This window comes from Acinonyx jubatus, chromosome B3, assembly GCF_027475565.1.
Source record: "Acinonyx jubatus isolate Ajub_Pintada_27869175 chromosome B3, VMU_Ajub_asm_v1.0, whole genome shotgun sequence".
Lineage (NCBI taxonomy): Eukaryota > Metazoa > Chordata > Mammalia > Carnivora > Felidae > Acinonyx > Acinonyx jubatus.
In genome coordinates, this window is record NC_069386.1 from 30270995 (window position 1) to 30296802 (window position 25808).

The 25808-nt window shown below is 41.2% G+C and overlaps 1 protein-coding gene across 3 annotated transcripts in view; it reads left to right on the forward strand.

Moving 5' to 3' along the window:
- The window catches only part of PTPN9 (protein tyrosine phosphatase non-receptor type 9), a 78914-nt gene extending 53339 nt beyond the window's left edge, over positions 1–25575 (forward strand). For all 3 annotated transcript variants that reach the window (XM_027067815.2, XM_027067816.2, XM_027067817.2), the window contains 7 exons: positions 1113–1441; positions 10526–10619; positions 16326–16392; positions 20869–20947; positions 22139–22289; positions 22714–22921; positions 23709–25575. In XM_027067815.2, coding sequence (XP_026923616.1) covers positions 1113–1441; positions 10526–10619; positions 16326–16392; positions 20869–20947; positions 22139–22289; positions 22714–22921; positions 23709–23923 — 1143 coding nt within the window. In that variant the 3' untranslated portion in view covers positions 23924–25575. The remainder of the gene's footprint in view (positions 1–1112; positions 1442–10525; positions 10620–16325; positions 16393–20868; positions 20948–22138; positions 22290–22713; positions 22922–23708) is intronic.
- Positions 25576–25808: the final 233 nt, after the last annotated feature.

Here is a 25808-nt window from a genome sequence, read left to right on the forward strand (position 1 = left end):
AAAATTAACAAAAAAAAAGAATTATGAGGTTATATTAGTGATAACAATGCAGATCTTTATAGCTGAGGAGACTTGTGTTGGAGGGGAAAACTGAAGACGTTTGGCTCTGTGTAAGTACTTGGAGACCTAGTGACTGGGAATAGGAAAGATCTTTTCCAAGGTAACTCTTTGAGAGTCCTCTTTAGGCAAGTTCTTGCACTTGTTTATGTAAGTATAAATGTGCGTATAAACTCAAAATACATGAGCACCTTTACAGTCCAGGCTCTGGGCCCTGGGAATTAAAAATTGAGTGAGACTTTCCTTATCTTTGAGGAGTTCATGGTCCTGATAGGGAACACAGAGGCAGAAGTGCAGAAAACTGTGGCTCTGCAGGAAGGAGCCCAGAGGAGAATATTGTCTCTGGCAGTCAGGGAGGGCATCACAGAAGAGGTGAGCTTTATAAGCTGCTCCTTGAAGAGGCTGAGGAGGAAAAGAGGACATTCCAAGAAGAGGCAGTAGTAAGAGAGACAAGCATTCCCATTCAACGCAGATTTCACGGAGAACCAACTAGGCTAATTTGGTCCAGTAAGGCTGTGTCTAAGCAGAGAGCAGATTTCGGATTACTTTTTGTGCAGTTTTCCTGGGCTACCCTGTCTCTGGGTGGCTGGTCTTGCATTATATTCATAGAAAGCTATCTTTGAGAACATCCATACTGAGCTGTGAGTAAAGCACCAGGCTTAGAGTTGGTTACCTTAGTATGGGGTTGACCAAAAAAATCACTACCTGTGCGTTCTTAGTAGTCAAAAAGGCAAATACCTGCATGAGATGGCACTGGGAAGCCTTGTTAATAGTATAAAGGCTTTGTTCACAGTACCATCCTTTCAAGATTTATAAAAGGACCCCTAATTCCAGGAATGAATTTGATATACATTCCTGGAAGTCAGACATTTGGGAAAAAGACTTCAATCCCAGGCAGATGAAATGCAGTCTACTTCTTTCACAAGTATACCACGTATTTCAAGCAAATCTCATCCCCTTCTTCAAATCTAATATAAACACATTTATTCTTTATCTTCAATTTATCTATGTTTTTCCCCCCCTACGTACTCACATGGTTCTTTTTGGCCTTTCAGATTCAGATATTAAAGACATCTGAGGTCACCCAGCACCTGCCCAGGGAGTGCCTTCCAGAAAACCTGGGTGGATACGTCAAAATTGACCTTGCCACTTGGAATTTCCAATTCCTACCCCAGATGAACGGCCACCCAGATCCCTTCGATGAGATCATCCTGTTCTCCCTCCCTCCTGCCTTAGACTGGGACTCGGTACATGTTCCGGGTCCCCACGCCATGACCATCCAAGAGCTGATGGACTATGTTAGCACCAGACAAAAGCGGGGGATATATGAGGAGTATGAAGACATCCGCCGTGAGAACCCTGTTGGCACTTTCCACTGTTCTATGTAAGTAGGAAAGGTTTGGGACAACAATCGGTTACTAACATGCTTCTGGTGTGTGTTGGCAACAGTTCCTTCCACATCTCATTTCCTTAACAGAGGCCCTTCCACATTACGAAGCATCACTCTCACTTAGATGATGATTTTCTTATCCAGAAAGACGCCTCTCCTGCTTTGGTGTTTGTTGCCAGTATCCCATATTTTGAAATTTCTGGAGGTCTTCAGTCCTGACAAGGGAGCCATGTAATAATGGACACATTTTAAAATATTTTTCTGAAATGCAAGTGTTTTTAGGAAAAAACAAAAATATTGGCTCAAAAATGTAGGCTCTCTATTTGGGCAGTTTCTCCCTAGAGCATTTGTAGTATAACATTACTTTCTTAAAACACACACACACACACACACACACACACACACACACACACACACACACAATACAAACCAAAAAAAAAGCCACTTTGCTTTCTGAAGAGGGTACTGGAACATTTAAAATCATTCACAGTAACAGAAAAGAATTAACTCTTAGGCATTTAGCCTTGTGGGATTTTCCTTCTATCCAAATTCTACTGCAGAACTACCTGGCTAGTTTATAACTGGTTCATAATTACTTGGTAAGTATTGTTGGCCATAGGGCATAGATCATTTCTCTTTACTGCTGCTCTCATTTATGCTACACTTTTTTCATTGGTTGCAGCAGAAATTTCTGTCTTTCCAAGTGAAGCTCTGTTGAAAACCAGGGAATCTGTCTCGGGCTCAAGTTCCAGCATAGCCAGAAGTCCCCTCTGTGATTTATACACGTTATTTCCCTTCCCTGCACCCTGGTTTTCCTCTGTGTCATATGTGATCTTAGTCTCTGATGTCTACTTACTTGTGTAGCTTAAATGTTTTCGGAGTCCATGATTCTGTGAATACCTCTTTCCCCTTATAATTCCTGTCCAGCTTAGTGTGCTGTAAAGAAGATTCAGGGAGAGAGCCTTTTAGCAAAAGGAAAGGGGGAAAAGAATGAGTTAGGAAAGTGATAAGAGGAGTAAGAAAGAAGAAACAATTGAGAAATCAGTCAATAAACAGAGCAAGAATGCAAAGGGAAGTAAGAAAAAAACAAGAAAGCAGAGCAATTTTCAAGCGCAGGGTATTCTTTTCTCCCACACAGCTGTTTGTTTCTTACCAAGTTACAATCTCTATGTATGCATCCAATCTTTCTCCCAACTAGTTTTTCCCTGTAGTTTTTTAAAAAAAATTTTTTTTTAACATTTATTTTTTGTTGAGAGACAGAGAGAGATAGAGCATGAGTGGGGAAAGCACAGAGAGAGAGGGAGAGACACAGAATCTGAAGCACGCTCCAGGCTCTGAGCTGTCAGCACAGAGCCCGACGTGGGACTCAAACCCACGAACCACGAGATGATGACCTGAGCTGTAGTCGCCACTTAACCAACTAAGCCACCCAGACACCTCCCCAACCCTCCTTGTAACAGTTTTGAATCAAGGAAGTACTGGGCAGAGAGGAGTACTGGGCTGCTCCAAGAGCATGCATTCTTGTCCTGGGTATTCCTAACCTTATTCTGGGTACTTCTGCTGTGAGGTCCTTGAGATGTCATTTCTACTGTGGTCCTCCTCCACCCAGTAAAAAAAGGAAGTTTAGATTGTCCTCTTGGCATCACCCAAATCAGCCATCATGTTATCATCAGAGAATACTTCCCAGCCCTGTGGAAGGACTTCCTAATCTTCACTCTTTATTGAATGAATGAGCCCCCCATTTCAGGAGCCAGAACCCAGAATCCCCATTAGCTCCAGGTCTGTGTCTTTTACCAAGTTCCAATAAAGCTGCTTATACAAAACAAACTATGTCTCCCTTGGAATTCTAGATTATGAAGTAGATATCAGAGTACTCGTTGTCCAGAATGCCATAGACCAAGAGACTCTCTTTCTTTCTTTTCTTCTCCCCTACACCATTTTTTCAAAAGATGTTCTTTAAAAAATTTTAGGGGCGCCTGGGTGGCTCAGTCAGTTGAGTGTCTGGCTTTGGCTCAGGTCATGATCGCATGGTCCCTGAGTTTGAGCCCTGCATCTGGCTCTGTGCTGACCGCTAAGAACCTGGAGTCTGCTTCATATTCTGTCTCCCTCTCTCTCTGCCCCTCCCTCACTTGGTCTCTCTCTCTTCTCTCTCTCTCAAAAATAAATAAACATTAAAAAAATTTATCATTTTATTATAATTGTAGATTCATATAAAGTTGTAAAAATAACAGATATTACATGCACCCTTTCCACAGTTTTTCCATGATAATATCTTCTAAAAGTATAGTATAATATCACAACTAGGATATTGATATTATACACCAGTCTACTCAGATTTCCCCAGTTTTAGAGTGTGTGTGGGGTGTGTGTGTGTGTGTGTGTGTGTGTGTGTGTGTGTGTGTTTAGTTCTATGCAATCTTTAGCCCACACATTGGTTTGTGTATCCATCACTACAGTCAAGATACAGAAGAATACATCACCACATACCTTGGTCCCACCCTTCCCCATCCCTAACCCCTGCAACAACTCATGTGGTTTCCATTACTAAGATTTTGTCATTTCAAAAATGTTATCATATAAATGGAATCATACTGGGGCGCCTGGGTGGCTAAGTTGGTTAAGCATCCGACTTCAGGTTAGGTCATAATCTCACAGTTCGTGAGTTCAAGCCCTGCATCAGGGTCCGTGCTGACAGCTTAGAGCCTGGAGCCTGTTTCAGACTCTTTCTCTGTCTCTCTCTCTCTCTCTCTCTGCCCTTCCCCCATTCACACTCAGTCTCTCTCTCTCAAAAATAAGTAAACATTAAAAAAATAAATGGAGGGGCGCCTGGGTGGCTCAGTTGGTTAAGCATCCGACTTCGGCTCAGGTCATGATCTCACGGTCCATGAGTTCAAGCCCCACATCGGGCTCTGTGCTGACAGCTCAGAGCCTGGAGCCTGTTTCAAATTCTGTGTCTCCCTCTCTCTCTGACCCTTCCCCATTCATGCTGTCTCTCCGTCTCAAAAATAAATAAACGTTAAAAAAAAAAATTAAAAAATAAATGGAATCCTACTATATGGAACCTTTTAGGATCGGCTTTTTCCTCTCAGTGTAATTCCTTGGAGATTCACCCAGGTTGTTATTACATGTCTCAATAGTTCATTCCTTGTTATTGCTAGGTAGTGTTTCATGGTATGAATGGTTTGTTTAACCGTTCACCTGTTAAAGGACACCTAGGTTGTTTAGAGTTTCTGGCTATTACATGTAAAACTACTATGAATGTTTATGTCTAGGTTTTGTGTGAACATAAGCTTGCATTTCTCTGGGATAAATATCCATGAGTGTGATGGCTAGGTCACTTGGTAATTGGATGTTTAGTTTTATGAGAAACTACCCAGATGTTTTCCAGAGTGGTCATACCATTCTGCATATGCCCCAGCAATGTATGAATGATCGATTTTTTTTTGCATCCTCCCCAGCATTTGATGTTGCCACTATTTTTTATCTTAGTTGTCCTGATAGGTGTGTAATGAGATCCCATTGTGGGTATAATTTACATTTCTCTAATAGTTAATGATTTGAACATCTTTTCATGTGCTTGTTTACCATCTGTATATCTTCTTTGTAAAAATGTGCCTTTTGCCCACTTTCTGTTTGGACTTTTTAAAAAAGTGTTGAGATTTGAGAATTTTTAAAAACATTTTCTAGATATATGTTCTTTGTTGGATACTGGCTTATGAATATTTTCTTCTAGTCTGTAGCTGGTCTTTTCATCCTCTTAACAGGGTCCCTTGTGAAGCAAAAGGTTTTATTTTGGTCAAGTCCTTTAATCAGTTTTTCCTTTTATGGATCACACTCTTGGTGTCAAATCTAAGAACATCTAACCCTAGATTCCAAAGATTTTCTCTTTTTTTTACGTAAAAGTTTCATAGTGTTATGTTTTGCATTTATTTAATTCCGTGATCCATTTTGAATTAATTTTTGTATAAAGTGTAAGGTTTAGGTTGATGTTGATTTTTGTATGTGTGCGTGTATGTGTGTGTATGCGCGTGTATGTGTGTTTGTGCATGTGCGTATAAGCCTGTGGCTATCCAGTTGCTCCAGCACCATTTGCTGAAAAATCCTTCCTCCATTGAATTGTCCTTGGAACTTTGTAAAATATCAGCTGGGCTTATTTGTGTGGGAAGAGGGAATTTTTTTAAATATGGAAAAGTACAGAGTATAACATGATAAACAACTATCTTCCTATCACCAGAATTGATACTGACAATTTTTAATATTTTGCCATATTTGCTCCATCCTTTTTTTGTTATATAAAAGAAGGAATTTGTTTTATAAAAGTTATATATAACTTTTATATATATAAATATATATAGTTGTTATATATAACTGTTATATAAAAGAAAGAATTTACAATAATTCATTTACAAAATGAAATATAATATTATTATAAAATAGTACCAAAGGAATGATGAGGGGTGCCTGGGTGGCTCAGTTGGTTAAGCATCTGACTTCGGCTCAGGTTATGATCTCACGGGTGGTGGGTTCAAGCCCCGAGTCAGGCTTTGTGCTGAGCCTGGAGCCTGCTTCAGATTCTGTGTCTCCTTCTCTCTGTCCCTCTCCCACTCACGCTCTGTCTCTGTCAAAAATAAACATTAAAAAATTTTTAAAGAAATGATTAAATTAATGGCTGTCTCTAGCCTTACCCTCAGTTCTACTAGGTGTCCATTTTCTTTTCTTTTCTTTTTTTTTTTTTAATTTTATTTAGAGTGAGCACGAGGGGGTAGGGGCAGAGAGAGAGAATATTAAGCTAGTATTCTGTAAGCTAAGCATGGGGCCCAATGGGGGCCTGATCCCAGGACCCTGAGATCATGACCTGAGCTAAAATCAAGAGTTGGACGCTTAAACCGACTGAGCCACACACGCCCTTAGGTGTCCGTTTTCAACTCTTATAGTTGTTTCTTTTGGTATTTCTTCTATGATTGTAAATAAAGTCCTTCTAATGCTCTTTATTGATTTTTGTGGTTGGTAAGCTTTGGCTCTTACACTCTTTCTCCAATTCCCTTTTGACTGTTTTTCCAATATAATTATGTCACAATTTTTTATTAAATCAGTAGTTACTGTTCACATTATTATGACTATGAAATTTTTTCTACTGCAGAACTAAATAGGCTTCTAGGAAATCAAATATATTAAATTTTATTAATTCAATTTTTTTGTTTCTTTTGGAGTTAATTACCTAATTTTTAAATTTGTTTTTAGTTTTCCATGTTCGTAGCTTTATTTTTTCCCCTATGCTTCATTAAATTTATTTTATACTGTTCTGTTCTTAGTATTTTCCAAGTGGTCAAATATATCACATGATGAATTGATTGTTTATTTTCCCCTGGAGTCCTCACTTGCAGAATTTTTAGGTTTTTTTTTTTTTTTTTTTTTTTTCTCTAGTCTCAACTGAGGTTGGTGTTGTCTGGACTTGCTCCTCAGCTTTGTCCTGATTTCCCTCCTCACTTTCCTTTATTGGTTCTTGGTTAATGGGTCCCCCATCTTCTTTCTTCACTTAAATTTTGGTAGAGCATCGAATTGCAGGTTGGAAATAATAACAGAATTTTTTTTCTATTTTTTTTTATTAATATGAAGTTTATTATCAAATTGGTTTCCATATAACACCCAGTGCTCATCCCAACAGGTGCCCTCCTCAATGCCCATCACCCACTTTCCCCTCCCTCCCACTCCCCATCAACCCTCAGTTTATTCTCAGTTTTTAAGAGTCTCTTATGGTTTGGCTCCCTCCCTTTCCAACTTTTTTTCTTTTTTCCTTACTCTCCCCCATGGTCTTCTGTTAAGTTTCTCAGGATCCACAGAAGAGTGAAAACATATGGTCTGTGTCTTTCTCTGTATGACTTATTTCACTTAGCATAACACTCTCCAGTTCCATCCACGTTGTTACAAAAGGCCATATTTCATTCTTTCTCATTGCCAAGTAGTATTCCATTGTGTATATAAACCACAATTTCTTTATCCATTCATCAGTTGGTGGACATTTAGGCTCTTTCCATAATTCGGCTATTGTTGAAAGTGCTGCTATAAACATTGGGGTACATGTGCCCCTATGCATCAGCACTCCTGTATCCCTTGGGTAAATTCCTAGCAGTGCTATTGCTGGGTCATAAGGTAGGTGTATTTTTAATTTTTTGAGGAACCTCCACACTGTTTTCCAGAGCAGCTGCACCAGTTTGCATTCCCACCAACAGTACAAGAGGGTTCCCATTTCTCCACATCCTCGCCAACATCTATAGTCTCCTGATTTGTTCATTTTAGCCACTCTGACTGGTGTGAGGTGGTATTTCAGTGTGGTTTTGATTTGTATTTCCCTGATGAGGAGTGACGTTGAGCATCTTTTCATGTGCCTGTTGGCCATCTGGATGTCGTCTTTAGAGAAGTGTCTATTCATGTTTTCTGCCCATTTCTTCACTGGATTATTTGTTTTTTGGGTGTGGAGTTTGGTGAGTTCTTTATAGATTTTGGATACTAGCCCTTTGTCTGATATGTCATTTGCAAATATCTTTTCCCATTCCACTGGTTGCCTTTTAGTTTTGTTGATTGTTTCCTTTGCAGTGCAGAAGCTTTTTATCTTCATGAGGTCCCCATAGTTCATTTTTGCTTTTAATTCCCTTGCCTTTGGAGATGTGTCAAGTAAGAAATTGTGTGGCTGAGGTCAGAGAGGTTTTTTTACTGCTTTCTCCTCTAGGATTTTGATGGTTTCCTGTCTCACATTCAGGTCCTTTATCCATTTTGAGTTTATTTTTGTGAATGGTATAAGAAAGTGGTCTAGTTTTCCTTCTTCTGCATGTTGCTGTCCAGTTATCCCAACACCATTTGTTAAAGAGACTGTCTTTTCCATTGGATATTCTTTCCTGCTTTGTCAGATTAGTTGGCCATACTTTTTGGGTCCAATTCTGGAGTCTCTATTCCATTGGTCTATGCGTCTGTTTTTGTGCCAATACCATGCTGTCTTGATGATTACAGCTTTGTAGTAGAGGCTAAAGTCTGGGATTGTGATGCCTCCCGCTTTGGTTTTCTTCTTCAATATTACTTTGGCTATTCGGGGTCTTTTGTGGTTCCATACAAATTTTAGGATTGCTTGTTCTAGCTTCGAGAAGAATGCTGGTGCAATTCTGATTGGGATTGCATTGAATGTGTAGATAGCTTTGGGTAGTATTGGCATTTTAACAATATATATTCTTCCAGTCCATGAGCACGGAATGTTTTTCCATTTCTTTGTATCTTCAATTTCCTTCATAAGCTTTCTATAGTTTTCAGCATACGGATCTTTTATATCTTTGGTTAGGTTTAACAGAATTTTTAAAACAATCCTCTGTATTTGGTAGCAATGCTACTAAATCATCTGATTTTATTCTTAAGCCTTCTCAAGTCTTTTTGGACATTTTTAGATAATCTCTATCTTTCCATTTAGAAATTTCACAATGATATGCCTTGCTTGGTGTGGGTCCCTTTTTTTTTTCATTCATTTTGTTGGGTGCTTGATAGGTTCTTTCACCTGAAGGCTTGCGTACTTTAGTCGTAGGACTATTTGTTTTTTTTTTTATATTAGCTCTTTTTCTTTCTTTCTTTTCTTGTACTGTATCAGTTCTTTACTTCTGGAATATTTCTATCAGCCTGGTTGGATCTCCCAGAGCAGAGATTGACAAACTTTTTCTTGAAAGGCAAAATAGTAAACATTTTAGGCTTTTGGGCCTTATAATCTTTGTTGCAAGTATAATAATCTCTGCTAGTACTGAACTGACAGGCTTGGTTGTGTTCCAGTAAAACTTCTATTTACAAAAACAGGTTGGCCAGGCCATACTTTGCTGACTCCTGCCCTAGAATGATTGTCTTATTTGACTAAAATTTTCTCATATTTTTTATCACTTTGAATTTTTGTTTTATTCTGGAAAATTTCTTCAACTTTCTCTTTCATCTCTTGTATTAAAGTTTTATATTTTGGATATCATTTTTATTTGCTAAGAGCTTTTCTTCTCTGTTCCTTTCTCGTAGCATCCTGTTCTTATTTTCATACATACAGTATCTTTTTCTCTCTGAGGGTGTTAATTATAGCCTTTTAGAACTTACTTGCTCTTAATGATTCTCTTTTGTGCTTTTTCCCTGCCATGTGTTTGACTGGTCTCTTTTTTTGTGTTGGAACTTTCTGTAATTACATGGAGGTTCTTGGCTGTAAGTACTCTATACTTAGGAGTGGAGTCCTTAAACCCTGCTTGGAAATGCTGTTTGCATGGGTGATCTTCAAGTTTAACTAATCAGCTAGCTAGTTGTTGGTGTATTCCAGATGATAGAATTCTTTCATGTAGGGGTATTCACTTACTCCAGAGAGGAATTCTCCACTCTCTTGCCCGTAGGGTCCAAGCTAGGATATAAGTGTAAGACGGGAGAGGACAGGGAGATGAGGGCAGGGGATTCTCATTTTCTATAATTCAGCTTTTCATTTATTCCTCTGTTTTTAGCCCTGTGCCTCACGTTGCCTTCCAAGGTGTGGGAGTTATGAGAGTGAGCCATTGTGTCTCTCTGTAGATACCGCTGTGGGTCCTATTTTTCTGCATTTGTTTGGCTGAAGTCAGCCCAAATTTTTCCATCTGTTTTCTCTCTGCCAAAATAGATTTCACTCTTTGTCTGCTGATGTCTCTGCCGTCACTTTTGGGATTTGTACCGATTAGTGCCTTTATTGTCATTTTAGTGAGGCTACTAGATGGAGTGGAGTCAAACATATGTTGTCAACCTACCATGTTAAACTGGACTTAGGTTTATTAGCAGCTGGATTTTTTGGGGGGGGTGCTGTACCCCTATTTCCCTTTCCTTTTCTCTTTCGAATGGAAATATCTTTATTTCCACAGGAATACATACATATCATTAAAAATGTTGAATGATATGGACCATGGATAGGCTAGGCAATGAACAGATCCAAGTCTCCACCGCCAACAGTGACTGACGTCCACCTTTGCACTGCCACACTTCGTATGCACACATACACACTGCTTCCACCTTTTCTCTGTCTTTGTTTTAGTTTATCTGTTTCATTTTCTGCAGGTCTCCAGGAAACCTAGAGAAGAACCGCTATGGGGATGTGCCCTGCCTGGACCAAACGAGAGTGAAGTTGACAAAACGAAGTGGCTATACTCAGGTAGTCAGATAAATGCTGTCTTTCAGGAGCACTGAGGGAAACTTTCCAAAGTGAGGCTTACTGATACCATAGCAGAAAGAACATAGACTCTAAGCCAGAGAGATCAGATGTGAGTTTTAACTTTGCTATATACTAGTCTGTTACCTATCAACCCATCTCACAATACTAAGCAGAAATTAAATGGAAAATTTATGTAGATGCTGATAGGGCAAGGTCTGGTATATTGTAGGTGCTTGATAAATGTTCAATGATTTCTCCTTTTACTTGTTGTAAAATGAGAGTTCTGTGGTCTACCGTGTTAGTGAGTGTATATATGTATCAATACAAGGCAACTCTAATTGTAAGTGATTTTTCCATCTAGAAGATATGAAAATAATTTTGGACAACTAGTGTATACGTAAATATTTAGGGATAGAGTTGAAGTGGTCAATTAATTATATTATTTAATGTATTAATTTGATCATATCTGTTCATTTTAAAAATCACGCTTATAATATACTAATATAGATATTTAGTGAAATTCTTCAAGTGCACCTTTAACATCAGTGCTTTGTCCTCATTTGAGCTACTTCCTGAGCCAATTGAACACAGTTTTCCAGAGCACATAGAATTTTTATTTCCTTTTAAGTGTATGGTATTGTCACTGAAAAGTTTATCCTAAGCCAGAAAAACCTATTAGCATAACACTAACACAGGTTTTTCTTTTTCATTTATCCTATATCTTATGCATTCTCTGTAGTATAATCATTTACTTATTCTTTTTTAAAGTCCTCCTTTTTTAAATCTTTATTATTTTTTAAATTTGTTTTTGAGAGACAGAGCATGAGCAGGGGAGGGACAGGGAGAGAAGGAGACACAGAATCTGAAGTAGGCTCCATGCTGTGAGCTGTCAGCCCAGAGCCCAGTGCGGGGCTCAAACCCACAAACGTGAGATCATGACCTGAGCTGAAGTTGGATGCTTAAATGACTGAGCTACCCAGACACCCCTTAATGTTTATTTTTGAGAGAGAGAGCATGCTAGCAAGGGAAGGGCAGAGAGAGAGGGGAGACAGAAGATCTGACATGGGCTCTGTGCTGACATGCCCCTTAAAAGTCTTTTTTTTTTTTTTTAATGTTTTATTATTTATTTTTGAGAGAGATGAGTGTGAGCAGGGGAGGGGCAGGCAGAGGGGAAACACAGAATCCAAAGCAGCTTCAGGCTCTGAGCCGTCAGCACAAAGCTCGACGTGGGGCTCAAGCCCACAAGCCGTGAGATCATGACCTGAGCCAAAGTGGGACGCTCAACCGACTGAGCCACCTAGGTGCCCCTTAAAAGTCTTTTTTAACATAATTATTTACAGCAACATCCAACACTTAGAATTTTGAGGTCAATTACTAAATATGTGTTACATTTCTTCTTTTTTCTTCTGATATACCAATTCTGTCTAGTGCCCTCCATATGTATATAAAAAAAAAACACCATTGAGGGGTGCCTGGCTGGCTCAGTTGGTAGAGCATGCGACTCTTGATCTCAGGGTTATAAGTTTGAGCCCCACATTGAGCGTAGACATTACTTAAAAAACCCAGCGTTGATTGAGCTTGTTGTTCAAAGTAAAGGAATTCAGATAGTGCCCCTTTAACATGACATACATTATAGGGTCTTATTATATCCCCTCTCTTTTTTCTGGGGGATAATTTTTGGTAAAATCATTGCCTTGTATTTGGGCATATATGATATGTGGGTTGAGACCCTATCATCATGGTTTTTATCTCTTTTGACCCTACTGTTTCAAGCACATAAACTGAATTCATAACCCTGTCCAGGACCCTTACAAAGGGTTTTCTTGCAGGAACATTAGCTCAGAGCCTGGCTGACTTAGAGCAAGTTCATCACTATTATTGAGATCATGATAATATATGCTCTAAAGGAGTAAGAGTATGATGGTTGAGCTGAGGATCTGGAGTCAGATATCTGTATTTACCTGTCTTCTTGACTGCTCCATCTTCAGTACCTAGAACAGTACATATCAGACCTTCAGTAAATTATTTGTGAATGAATGAGTGAATCCCGGTATACCAGCAGACTATTCTAGTCATCCTGCAATTAATCTGAAGATCATCACTTGAGTTATGCTCCTTTAATTACTGCAAACATTGGCAACAGCTTTATTTCTACAGTAAATGGAGGATTCAGGATTCAGGTTTATGAGTGAATTGTTCACCAGATTTGCTTCTAGAATTATAAAGCTATTAGTCATAGTTTCTATTGAACATGGCCCATAACAAGTGTACTTAGTTTGGTTCTCTCTGCTATTTCAGTTTGCCCCAAAATCTCTACTTTATCTCTGAGGTCATTTTCAGGTTTAATTTCTGATGATTCTTCTGAAATTACTGATACTAATTCCTAGTACTCTCAGAGACAAGGATACTTACTGAAAGCTGGTTTCCTTGGTTATAAAGAAATAGTAAGTTTCCTTTAAAGAGGTGATATTTCTTTTCAAAGCATGAAGTTCCAAAAGTAACAGCCGTATGTGTGTGTGTGTGTGTGTGTGTAAGTGTGTGTATATATATATATCCTATATATATATATAGGATATATATATATAGGATATATATATATATATCCTATATATATATATAGGATATATATATATATATATCCTATATATATATGTGATATATATATAATATATAATACTATATACCATATATTACTTATAGAATAGTGTTGATTGGCATGTACCAGGTAAATCCTTTGTACTTTCTGTGCCTTCTCACTTGGGTCCTGCAGGGTGTACCACTTGAACGTGCCAGGCTGGGCAGAGGATAGCTTTGACTGACTGTGGTGGGCCCTGGATTGAGCAAGTCTGGTTGGGAGTGATTGAGGCTTTTAGCTTGCTGGGTCTGCTGTGAATGGTCCCTTAGCTCAGTGAAGATGTCTCAGTCAGAGTAGAACACACTAGTAGTATGAGGTCAAAATCAACTGCTGTGAAAGGAGAAAGCGGGAAACTCTTGACTAAATAATTTGTGGGAGGACGAGGTAGACTGGCTGCCTAACAGACACATACTCAAGTAACGACCATGAGATGGAGATGTCTTCTCAAGGTGGCTGTGGATACTGACAATTCAGACTGGTTTCCAAGTGGTGGAACCCAGTGGAGAAAAAATGATGGATTGGGGAGTCACTCCGACCTCTCCAGAGTAGAGTGGAGTATGTGCTTTCTCTAGGTTAACATTGGACTTTTTTCCTTTTGTCCTCCTATATCCCTTCACACCCTCTGCTATTCATCATAACTGGTAGATCCCCTCAACTAGTTATACCAAAACTTGACACTGTAGCTTCATCCGTGTTTCTCTTTTATCAGCTTGGATTAAAGGACATTGGCAGAGATCTTGTGAGAAGGTATAATAAAAATAATAAAGACTAAATCCTATTTAATTTCCCTGATAGCTAATGATATGGAAGTAAATAAGACTGAAAACACTGGGAGATTAGAGAAGGCCCCCAGAAGAGAATTGAGTCAAGAGCTGTTCATTGAGACGCCTCTGAATTTGTCTGGCTATTGCTTTGTGTTAATTCAGGTAGTAAAGGAGTCTGGGTGTTTGGCCCATGCTGTTGATGGTCCTGGATATGAGGTATAGCTTTCTTCCTTCTCCAGTCATGCTTTGCCTTTTGTGTGTGGCAGCATGGACAGGATTATCCTACTCAGGTTGCTTGGCTTGCCTCCCTTTTGGTTTTGAACCAGTGCTACAAATCTTAATGGACTCCTTTTTCGGTAGTTAACATCTTTGTTGAGATGTAATTCACATACCATACAATTTACCCATTTAAAGTGTATAATTCAGTGGTTTTTCTTACATTCACAGAGTTGGGCAACCACTGCAATCAACCTTAGAACATTTTTATCACCTGAAAAAGAAACTCCACACCCTTGGCAGTCACACCCCTTTCCCCCACAATTTGTCTACTTTCTGTCTCTAGAGATTTGCTTGTTTTGGACATTTCATATCAATGGAATCTTACAATATGTGGCCTTTTGTGTCTGGCTTCTTAACTCAGCATGTTTTCAAGGTTCATCTATGTTGTAGCATGTAGCAGTACTTCACTCCATTTATTGCTAAATAATACTCCGTCGTATGGATATGCCACTTTTATTTATACATTCAGCAGGTGAATACCATTTTTTGGCTATTATGAATAATGCTGTTATGAATATTTGTGTAAGTTTTTCTGTGGACATATGTTTTCATTCCCTCAGGAGTGGAATTGCTGGGTCATTTGGTAACTCTGTGTTTAAGCTTTGGAAGAACCACTGGACTGTTTTCCAACATGACTGCACCATTTTACATTCCCAGTAGGGGCATATGAGGGTTCCAGTTTTTGCACCATCCTTGCCTACATTTGTTATTATCCACTTGTACCTGTAGGCATCCTATTGGGTATGAAGTGGTATCTCATTGTGTTTTGTTTTTTGTTTTTAAGTAGGTTCCATGCCCAGTGTGGAGCCCAATGTGGGGCTTGAACTCATGATCCTGAGATCAAGACCTGAGCTGAGATCAAGAGTCGGATGCTTAACTGACTCAGCCACCCAGGCGCCCCACTTATTGTGGTTTTGATTTGCATTTCCCTGATGGCTCATAATGTTGAGCATCTTTTCTTGTGCTTATTGCCATTTGTGTATCTTTAGAGAAATGGCTATTCTGATCCTTTGCCCATTTTAAAATTGGGTTGTCCTGGGCGCCTGGTGGCTCAGTTGCTTGAGCGTCCGACTTCAGCTCAGGTCATGATCTCACAGTTCATGAGTTTGAGCCCCGCATTGGGGCATTGCTGACAGCTCAGAGTCTGGAGCCTGCTTTGGATTCTGTGTCTCCCTCTCTCTCTGACCCTCCCCCACTGGTGCTCTGTCTCTCTCTCTCTCTCATAAATAAATAAACATTTAAAAAAATAAAAATAAAATTGGGTTGTCTTTTTAATATTGAATTGTGAAGGCTGTCTATATATTCTATATATAAGTCCCTTATCAAATATGTGCATTGTGTGGGGTTTACTCTTTTTTCTTAAGTTTATTTATTTATCTTGAGAGAGAGAGAGAGAGAGAGAGAGAGAGCATGAGCAGGGGAAGGGCAGAGAGAGAGGAGAGAGAGAATCCCAAGCAGGCTTCCCACTGTCGGTGCAGAGCCCGACGAGGGTCTCGAACCTGTAAGCTAAGCTGCTAGATCATGACCTAAGCTTGAAACCAAGAGTCAGATACTCAACCGAGTCACCCAGGTGCCCCTTTTTTAGTTTCTTGATGGTGTCCTTTGAAGCACAAAAGTTTTCCATTTTAATGTAGTTCAGTGTATCTGGTTTCCTTTTGTTGCTTGTATTTTTGGTGTCATGGCTAAGAAGGTTTTGTCTAACCCAAGGTCACAAAGATTTAACCCTATGTTTTCTTCTAAGAGTTTTGTAATTTTAGCTCTTACATTAGGTGATCTGTTTTGAGTTAGTTTTTGTGTATAGTGTGAGGAACAAGCCAGCTTGATTTTTTTTTTTTTCCTCCTGCATGTGGGTATCCATTTGTTCCAGTAACATCTGTAGAAGTTAAGTTTTGCACTGACGCTTTCCTCACTTTCTGCCTGACAAGAAGAGAATATCTACACGTTGGGTTTTATTTACCTAGTATATAATTTTCCCATCCAAATGGTATATTCCACACAGCTGCAATGATATTTCCTTTTTATCATTAGACAGATTACATCAATGCCAGTTTCATGGATGGCTACAAGCAGAAGAATGCTTACATTGGTACACAAGGTAAGTTAGTCTGCCCCTCAAAGTTGGTTTTTTGTCATCTACCTGTGATTTCTTGCACCAGATGATTGCATGGTTTTTAAAGGAAATGATCATTTGAGGTGATGTTGTGGTCACTAGCTCCTGGCCTTTCATAAAGACTGAGGGTTATCCAGGAAGGCAGAGGAAAGGTATAGAGTTTCTGTACCAGATATGCTTGGAAACTCGCTGCAGAGATAAACTGGAGATTTGAATATAACACTGCCACAAGTTTTTCGATTGTGTATTACCAACCCAGGGGAATGGGACACCAGAACTCAGTGGCCAGTGAGATGCTCTTTGTGTCCAGGAGGCCAGAAACAGCAGTGGGACTTCTCAGAGATTCAGTCCAATCTGTGAAAGGGTGTTGCTGTCCTAAGAGACTTTTGCTGGTCCCTGTGCCATCAGAGAGCACCCAGCAGTCTTCTGACATGGATAGTCTATACTAGTTGACTGTGAAGTACTGGACTCTAGGAAGATTTCATATAGAGTTTCTATAAATGCTCCTTTGGGCCCCAGTACTACTTCTGACCTGGCCTCTGCCATCTCCAGGAGAATACCAAGTTGCCTTCAAAGAGGGTGGGAAGAGATCATAACACAGGAGCACGTAACAGACACCCTATGGGCTTTAGGCCCTTTGACCATCGCTGACCATGGCCAGCAAGAGATCTGGCAATTACCTCTTTAACCAAGTGATCATACTTAATATCACCAGTAATAGATATTATGCCTCTGTTGTGATACAGTGAGAACTGTACAACATAACTTGTATTGTTTGTGGCCAGTTTTTAAGTCTAAATCTGATCATGAAAAATAAACCAGACAAATCCAGATGGTGGGACATACTAGAAGAAAACTGGCTTAGACCCTGCAAAGTTAATGCCATGGAAAATAAAGGCAGGAAACTGCTCTAGGTTAAAGGAGACTAAAGAGATAGGATAACCAAAAGCATATTCCCATGATTAGAACCTCAGTTTAGAGAAAAAAGCTATTAAGGACAAACTTGAGACAATTGGAGACTGTGTATTAGATAATATTACTGTATCAGTGTTTAATTGTTTTCAGTGTGATTAATGGTATTGTTATTGTCATGGTATAGGAGAATGTCTTTGTTACTCTAAATATGTGCCTAAATATTTAGGAATAAAATGTCATAATGTCTGGAACTAACTTTTAAATAGTTCTGTTAAAAAATATTCTTGTGTATGTATATACAAACAAATGTCTTATAATGATAACTAAAAATGATAGCTTTCTAGCTAAAGAATATATGAGTACATTGTAGTATTATTCCAACTTTTCATCAGTTTCAAATTTTTCAAAGTAAAAGTTGAGGGAGAAAAAAATGGATTCTTGGTACATTGTTAATTGGTCTGATGGTCACAGGTTTATATTTTCCCCCTAGAAGGGACCACTCCCTCCAAAAGGAGTCCTTTCAAGACCCTAAGAAGAAATGAGAATTATCAGGAAAGATTTTTGGTATACAGGATATGATGTGATCTGCCTGAAAGTGGGGGCTTTGTTGAGGAAGATGGCCTTGGCATGGTTGGACTTACGGAGGGTGAGGATTGGCTCTAGGGTGCCTCAGAATGCTTCCTTCTCGGATTTATGAGGCAAAGCCACTGCTTAGAGTTGTAATTTATGCAGGGATTGGATCCTTTAGGGCAGCTTTGAAGGACTTGTCCAGAAGAAACTCCTCCAAGAGTATGAGAGAGATTTTTTGAGTCAAGCATAGATCACCTTTGGACAGAATCAGCACTCTCTTAGGCTGATTTGATTTGCCTGGCTAACTTTCTTGGCTATATTGAGTATTCTGATTATAAAATTTTATTTTATTTTATTTTAACATATTTATTTTTGAGAGAGAGAGGGAGTGCACGTGAGTTGGGGAGGGGCAGAGAGAGATGGAAACAGAGGATCTGAAGCAGGCTCTGTGCTGACAGCAGAGAGCCTGATGAGGGGCTCGAACTCAGGAACGGTGAGATCATGACCTGAGCCAAAATCAGATGTTTAACCAACTGAGCCATCCAGGTGCCCCTCTGATTATCATTAATAATAATATTTCTACAAATAATGTCTGTCATCTCTTGAGAGTATCTATTATATATTAGGTATATAATCTTCATCCAATTATTAAAGAGACTCTGCAAGGAACGTTTATTAACCCAAGAACAAACTGAAGCCCAAAGAGGTTAGGTGATGTTGGATCACACACGTAGTAAGTGGGAGAGCCCGGATTTGAACGTATGTCTGTTTGATTCAAAAGTCCTTGCAAGCCAAGCCAGAGGATTGTTTCACCCATGTCAGCATAAACCACTGATCTAGGAAGTGCAGTTTTCCCTTCTAAATTTCTCTGATGCCTTGGAGGAAATTCTGACCCTTCTTTGCCAAGCGTGAGTCTGAGTAGTATCTGGGTCGTAGGTGCGCTGATTGGCAACACCATTTTTGCCAGTGATGTAAATGTGGAAGATAAAGGATATGAGTGCTGCTTGGTGCAGAATAGCGGGATGTGGACAAGGCCAGGAGTCTGAGATGGGGAAAGGGAGTTCTTAGTATCTGCTTCATATGCGTCCGATGGTAATGCAAGTGCATTGTAGAAAATTTAGAAGATGGGATGAAATTCAATCATAACGCTAAGACTCAGAGATAATGTTAACATTTTGCTGCACCTCCTTCCAAACTGTTTTCTGTGTGATCAAATAGATACAGACATACAAAATAGCTAACAAAATGGGCTCTTGCTATATATTACCTCTTTTTTCATCTGATGGTATCTTGTGAATATCTTTTCATAGCAAAAGTAACAGGTCTTACAAAATCACCTTTATGGACTGCTTAAATTGGGGATAGGCCATAATTTAACTAATCCTCTCTTGGTAGACATTTAGCTTGTTTCCAAGACTTTATATGCTTTTGGCAGTGTCCACTTCTGCCAAGAGGGAATTCTAGTATCATGAAACATTAATGCTGCTAAAAGGCTTGAGCAAAAATGGCAGTGAAACCAGCACACTTCCAGGACAAAATTAGCCCTTAATATTGCCCTTCTTCCCTGTAAGCAGAGGAGGAAAAAGCACTGGGAAAGTGAAGCCCAAAGAGGTTAGGTGATGTTGGATCACACATTGAATTACCCCAAGTGATTAGCTCCTTGATTAAAAGGGAGCTGGTGGCCCACAGGTATCTTCCAGGTTTCCCCTGAGCGCTCAGCCCTGTGAAGTTCTAACTCTAAAAAGGGAACCTGAAAAAATAAATAAATAAATAAAAATAAAAATAAAAAGGGAACCTGACAACGTGACTCTTACCCTCAGTACCATGTTTGCCGAGACGTGTTTAATTCTCACAAAGTAAAACGACTAATGTAAGACCATGTGAATTAAATGGTTAAGCCGTTTTGATCCAGCTGTGCCATCAAGAGCTGTCTATATTGTGATGAAGGAAGTTTTTAGAAAGATTCAACTGGCAGGGGCATCCAGAATAGACTGAGAGAGAAAGAGTCCTATTCATAAAGGTAAACCAGAATGATATAGTAACTTTGGCAAAAGATGATGTGGTCCGTGTGGCAGTGAAATTGGGCCGGGAGAGCAAGATGGGGACAGAAGGATAAAAACCAAAACCAATTCAAAGGCAGAAAATCTCTAGGACTTGGTGGCTGCTCTGGGAGATAAAGGAAATGGTAAGTCAGAGTTGACTTTTTAAAACTGAGTGATTTACAAATGCCAGTACTGTTAACAGACATGGGAAAGTAGAGAGAGAAAGCTCATTTTGAAGGAAGAGATTGGATTGCAAGCATGTTGGGTCTGAGGAGACCCATGATGGGATATGGAAGGGGAGTGATTCAGTAAGCTACTGATGTTTATAAGCTTAGGGGAGATGAAAGCAGCTAGAAGTGTGTACATAGTAGATACCATCTGTCTGGATGTGCCAGCTGAAGCCCTGATGGTAAGGCTCTTGAGAGGGTGTGTAACAGTATTTCTCAAACTATAACCTACCTACGGCTTCAACTGGGATCTTGTTAAAATGCAGACTGCACATTTCTTTCTTTTTTCTTTTCTTTTTTTTAGTTTTATTTGAGAGAGACAGAGACAGTGTGAGTGGAGAAAGGGCAGAGAGAGAGAGAGAGAGAGAGAGAGAGAGAGAGAGAATCCCTAGCAGGCTCCGTGCTGCCTATGCAGAGTCCAATGTAGGGTTCAGACTCTTGAAACCACGAGATCATGATCTGAGTGGAAACCAAGAGTTGGATGCTTAACTGACCCAGGAGCCCCAGATTGCACATTTCTAACACTCTCGCATATAGTGCTGGTGCCAGTGGTTCAAGGACCACCCTGAAAAGCAGGGATGTAGTGAGAAGGGCAGGGAGCTGGTGTCTGTACTTGGGAGTTACTAGTTGGGAGAAAACCGGAAATGCCTGAGAAGGAAAGAAGGGCTTCCCAGAGTTATGTTCCTTGTCTTCTTCTTTTACTCCAGGCCCTTTGGAGAATACCTATCGTGACTTCTGGCTCATGGTATGGGAGCAAAAAGTCCTGGTGATTGTCATGACCACCCGGTGAGCCCTCTTTCTTCCATCTGCACTCTGCCCCCACCCTGTTTGTAAGCATGGAGGATTCCAAAGGGGATTCAACTTTTAGAACAATGAGGATTAGAAAAGCCATGGCAAAGAGTTTGAGATGTTTTAGCTTTTTCTTAGTGGACCCAGAATTAACATAGCCAGGGAATGGTAGAGATTGATTGATCTAACTTGAAAAAACTTTAATCAATGGCTCTGGTGACCCTGTGCCAGTTATAGGCTATTCCAAGGTCCTGGCCTCATCCACTAACGGAAGTCCTGGGAAATGTGGGGTAATTCACTTTTAATCTGCTCCCTACTTCCAAAGGGCAGCTGTCTTCCTGGCTTCTGAATTACCAGTTCCCCTCTGCTCTCCCCTTCCCTGCTACTTTTGATCGTTTTTCTGCTCATTTGTATTTCTGCCTATAAGAGAATTGCAAAAAGAGAGATGAAACATAATAGGTCAGGCAGGGAAGCTCTTGATGCAAAGAACCCTTTTGAAATTTTGGTCTGCATATCTGCCAAAACCTTAGGACACAAATTCATTAGTATCATCATTGTCATTATGGTAACGATAACCTATTTCAGATGAGGAGAAGAAAGTTAATGAAAATGTTTGCTCAGTTCCCTTTCTCGTGGCACTGTCACAACCGCCTTTGATCTGGAGAGATGGTGGTGGAAGAAGGACCACCATGGAGCACTTTGGAGCCACTAAAGGGCAGTGACGTGGATTTTAGGCCTTTACCCAAACCTCATGCTGGCTCCCAGGAGCTGTGCCTTTCCCACTCCTCTCAGCCCAGGGCCCGTAATGGGGAAGGGAATGAACAGTGGCTGAGACACAGGACAGAGAGTTCAGTCTGGCCCACCACATTTCCTCTACTGTCTTTTTTTGTCCACCCAGTATTTATCCCAGATGTGTGAAGAGTACCAAGAAGTATCAGAAAAGGGGCCAAATGGTGTAGCAGGCACTCAATAAATGTCTGCTAAGTGAGTACATGCGGAAAATTAGCTGTCATTATATGTGTTTAGAACGAAGGTGTTCTTCCTTTCCTGCCCAGAAGCCAAGATACCGGTTAGAAGCAATGCAAGAGATGACATTGCTGCTAGGGGTACAGCAGATCATGGGGACAGCGGGCTTACTGCTGCGGAGAGGGAGGACAGAAGGCTTACCTTGCTCTGTGTTGTCTTCAGCTTTGAGGAGGGTGGCAGGAGAAAGTGTGGCCAGTACTGGCCTTTAGAAAGAGACTCTCGGATCCGATTCGGCTTCCTCACGGTGACCAATCTAGGCGTGGAGAACATGAACCATTATAAGAAAACAACGTTAGAAATTCACAACACGGAGGTAAATCCCAGTTTCTATTTTCTCACTTTTTTTAAGCTGGAGGAGAACCTTTACTGTAAAGAAAATCTCCAGAGGGAATAGGCAGGATTCCAGGCAGCTTATAAGTTACTTTCATTTTTCTGGGAACAAGATCAGGATATTCAGCTCAGAGCCAATAGAGCCATATTGTCTCAACCCAGCAGTGGCATTACTTAGGAATAAAAATTGTAAGAAATCTGAATCCTCCAATATAGAGAATTGTGTCCTCTCCAGACACTTAACCTTTCTTTTGGGTTTGTAGAGAAGCGATTGTGGAAGAAGTTAAGGGTGGTAGGCAGGAACCTTGGCGGTGGGGATACCAGGGTGTCGAGAATATAGAAAAGCCAAAGGTAGTCTGGGCAAGCAGAAATGACCTCATTAACTTTTGCTTCTTTTCCCATTCAAGGAACGGCAGAAACGCCAGGTGACCCACTTTCAGTTCCTGAGCTGGCCAGACTATGGTGTCCCTTCCTCAGCAGCTTCTCTCATTGACTTCTTAAGAGTGGTCAGGAACCAGCAGAGGCTGGCCGTCAGCAGCATGGGTGCACGCTCCAAAGGGCAGTGCCCTGAGCCACCCATTGTGGTCCACTGCAGTGCAGGCATTGGCAGGACAGGTAATGCACCTGATGCAGCAGCTCCAGAGGCAGTAAGGATGGGGGTAATAACAATGCTCTTACTGCCAGTTTGCAAGAATTTGATCCATTGGTGGTGAATCGCCATGAAAGTTCCTCCTTATGTACGTTTGGTATCCCTGGTGCCAGCTGTACTGGCCAGAATACACTTGACAGGCCAGGCCCCTAGCGTTTGATGCTTTATACCTCCCGTCAGCATGATGGTCTTCTGACCCCATCACTGTCACCTGGGTGTCCCAGGGAGTGCAGCTGGGCTGTTGCTTCTTTCCCATCCCCCTCCCTAAGGACATCCCCACCCTGTGCTGTGCTCTCCATTCTGGAGCTAGTTAGCAGCTTTTGCCTTAAGGGGATGTGCATTGCAGGGACTGCTGGCCTTTCTAGTTCAGAGGTCCCTTTGGGAGAAAGTCAGGAAGAATAGGTTTGTGTTAGGTCTCTGGAAAAGTTGTGGAGTCTCTGAAAATTAGGGGCCAGGTGTGGGAATGCTGTCATTCTAAGATTAAAGCAGGCAGTTCCTATCTGTCACCTTTCCACCTACTCTTCCTGTTACCTCCATACTGTCCTGAGAGACAAGAGGCCTTCTCACTTCTCTGGACTCCCAACAGTCCAAAGTGACCTTCTCCTCGAATCCTTTCAGGCCTAAGGCCAGCTGGCTTCCTGCCATGAGGCACCCTGCCTTTGAATTCATTCATCCAACCTGCCTAGGTCATTTGGTACAGGGAGGGATGCAGGAGAGCTAGACCAGGTATGACCACTTTTTTTCTTCCTTCAGGTACCTTCTGTTCACTGGACATCTGCCTGGCACAGCTGGAGGAGCTTGGCACCCTTAATGTGTTCCAGACAGTGTCCCGCATGAGGACCCAGAGGGCCTTCAGCATCCAGACCCCTGAGCAGTACTATTTTTGCTACAAGGCAATCCTGGAGTTCGCAGAGAGGGAGGGCATGGTGCCCTCCAGTCACAACCTCCTGGCCATGGAGGGTCAGTAACTGTCCCACGATCCTCCTACCTGCTGGCCATCCTTCCTTAAACTACCCTGGACACCGCTGAGCCTGTAGGTTGCCACCAGTTACGCTGAAGCAATGGACCAACCTTCTACTTGTGTCTCCTGGCGCACTCGTGCACGCAAGGCAGTCTTTCCCTTTGGCTAGATAGATGTGGTGAAGTTGCCACTAGAAAGGGCCAGCAGCAATGTGTTCTTAATTCCTAGCACCTGCTATCGAACTGTGCCTTATTAAAACCAAATTGTGGCTATCGGTTTTTGCCAGGGGCCCCGAGGTAAGTGGGGAAGGAACCTCCCTCCCCCCTTTCCCAATGCCATTCTCCTTCTCGAGGTCTCTTTCCCATTCCTTCCCTTTGCTAGGATTTGATGGGGAGGTTTGGTGTGAGCATCCACCCTCCTTCCCAGAGAGCTTGACCAAGTTACATACTTTAGAGAACGTCCCCAGTGCCAAGCACGTTTATACCTAGGGCGTGTATTCCAGTCTTTTCTGTCATTCTCTGTGTGTGTGTGTATGTGTGCGCACTTACATGTATGGGTCCATATGTACGTGTGTATATAATATATATTGTATGTGATAATATGGTCGTATTCTATAAATACATATACACAGAGATACTCCTTTGTAGACGTTCCTGGAGTTCCGTGTTGCAGTTCAGGACTGCTTGCTTCTTGGACCCTACTGTTTATCCTGGACTAGCTGGGGTTGGGGATCATATCTCTTACTGTCAGACCACAGAGTGGTGGAAGAGGACACACACATCCACTCTTCATGCTCCTGCCACAGGCCTTCATTCTCACATAATGACTTATCTCTTTCCAGGAGACTGCCTGTTGCAGCCGAGAATTCTGGTTTGTGGTGACACTGGTTTAACTCAGCATGAATTGCTCTTATCTGGTGATTTTACTTTGTTTACTTTGCCAATTTGAGGAATAGACCTCCACTGTGATTCCAGACCCCTCTTTCCTCTCACTGTCCCTTGGGGCTTGGGGTCTGGGAGTAGAAATGAACTCACTGAGCAGTCAGAGCCAAGAGCAATTGGTACGAAGTCTTAGAGGGAAAGAGAGGGAACCCAGGTGTGGGAGAAAGGAAACTACTATGAGAATCCCTCCTTGGGAGTGAGCTTTTTCTTTTCTAGAAAGTTCCTTTCCTTATGCAACTTGGCCCTGTCCACTCAAATGCCCATCTCTTCCTGCCTAGCAGCCTGCCACACTTTGGAGCTCAAGCTGGGTGGGTTCTGTGTCAATAAAAAGCTTGACCCCTGGCTGGGTGAGGCAGTTCCCTGCAATCACTGTTTGCCCCCTATTCACCCAACCTGTCCCTGTCTGCTCCCAGCCTCCCCAGCCTGATGTGCCAGGGATGGAGTCAAGAGTCCCCGGCACTCCACATTCCCAAGAAAATCCCAGGAACCCCTAAACCCTCCCCCATCACAGATGAGGTTGGCAGCTGATCAGACCTCAATAATTTTATACTGTAATAAGCTCTTTGAATGTATATATTCTTATTTTTACAATCTCTTCATTTTGTATTTAACGTCAATGGACTGAGTCAGATTCAGAAAATAATTGTAAATGTTCATATTCAATATCTTATAGCGATACAGTTTTGTATTTACATATAAATATACCGACATGATCAAACCCTTTTAGCTTCATCAATTTAGTAGCAGTCTGGGGCTGGGAAGGTGAGGAGGGGGTCCAAGAGCTGGTCCGGGAGGGATGGGGAGGCAGGGAGGGACCCGAGGCCTGGGTATCTGAGACTCAGTTCTCAGAGCCATCTACCTTGTCCATAGGCCATGGCCCTAGCTCTGGGCCGGCAAAGGGAACCACCAGTTGAATGCTTGCTGGGTGCCAATCTCTTATGCTCGGTGCTT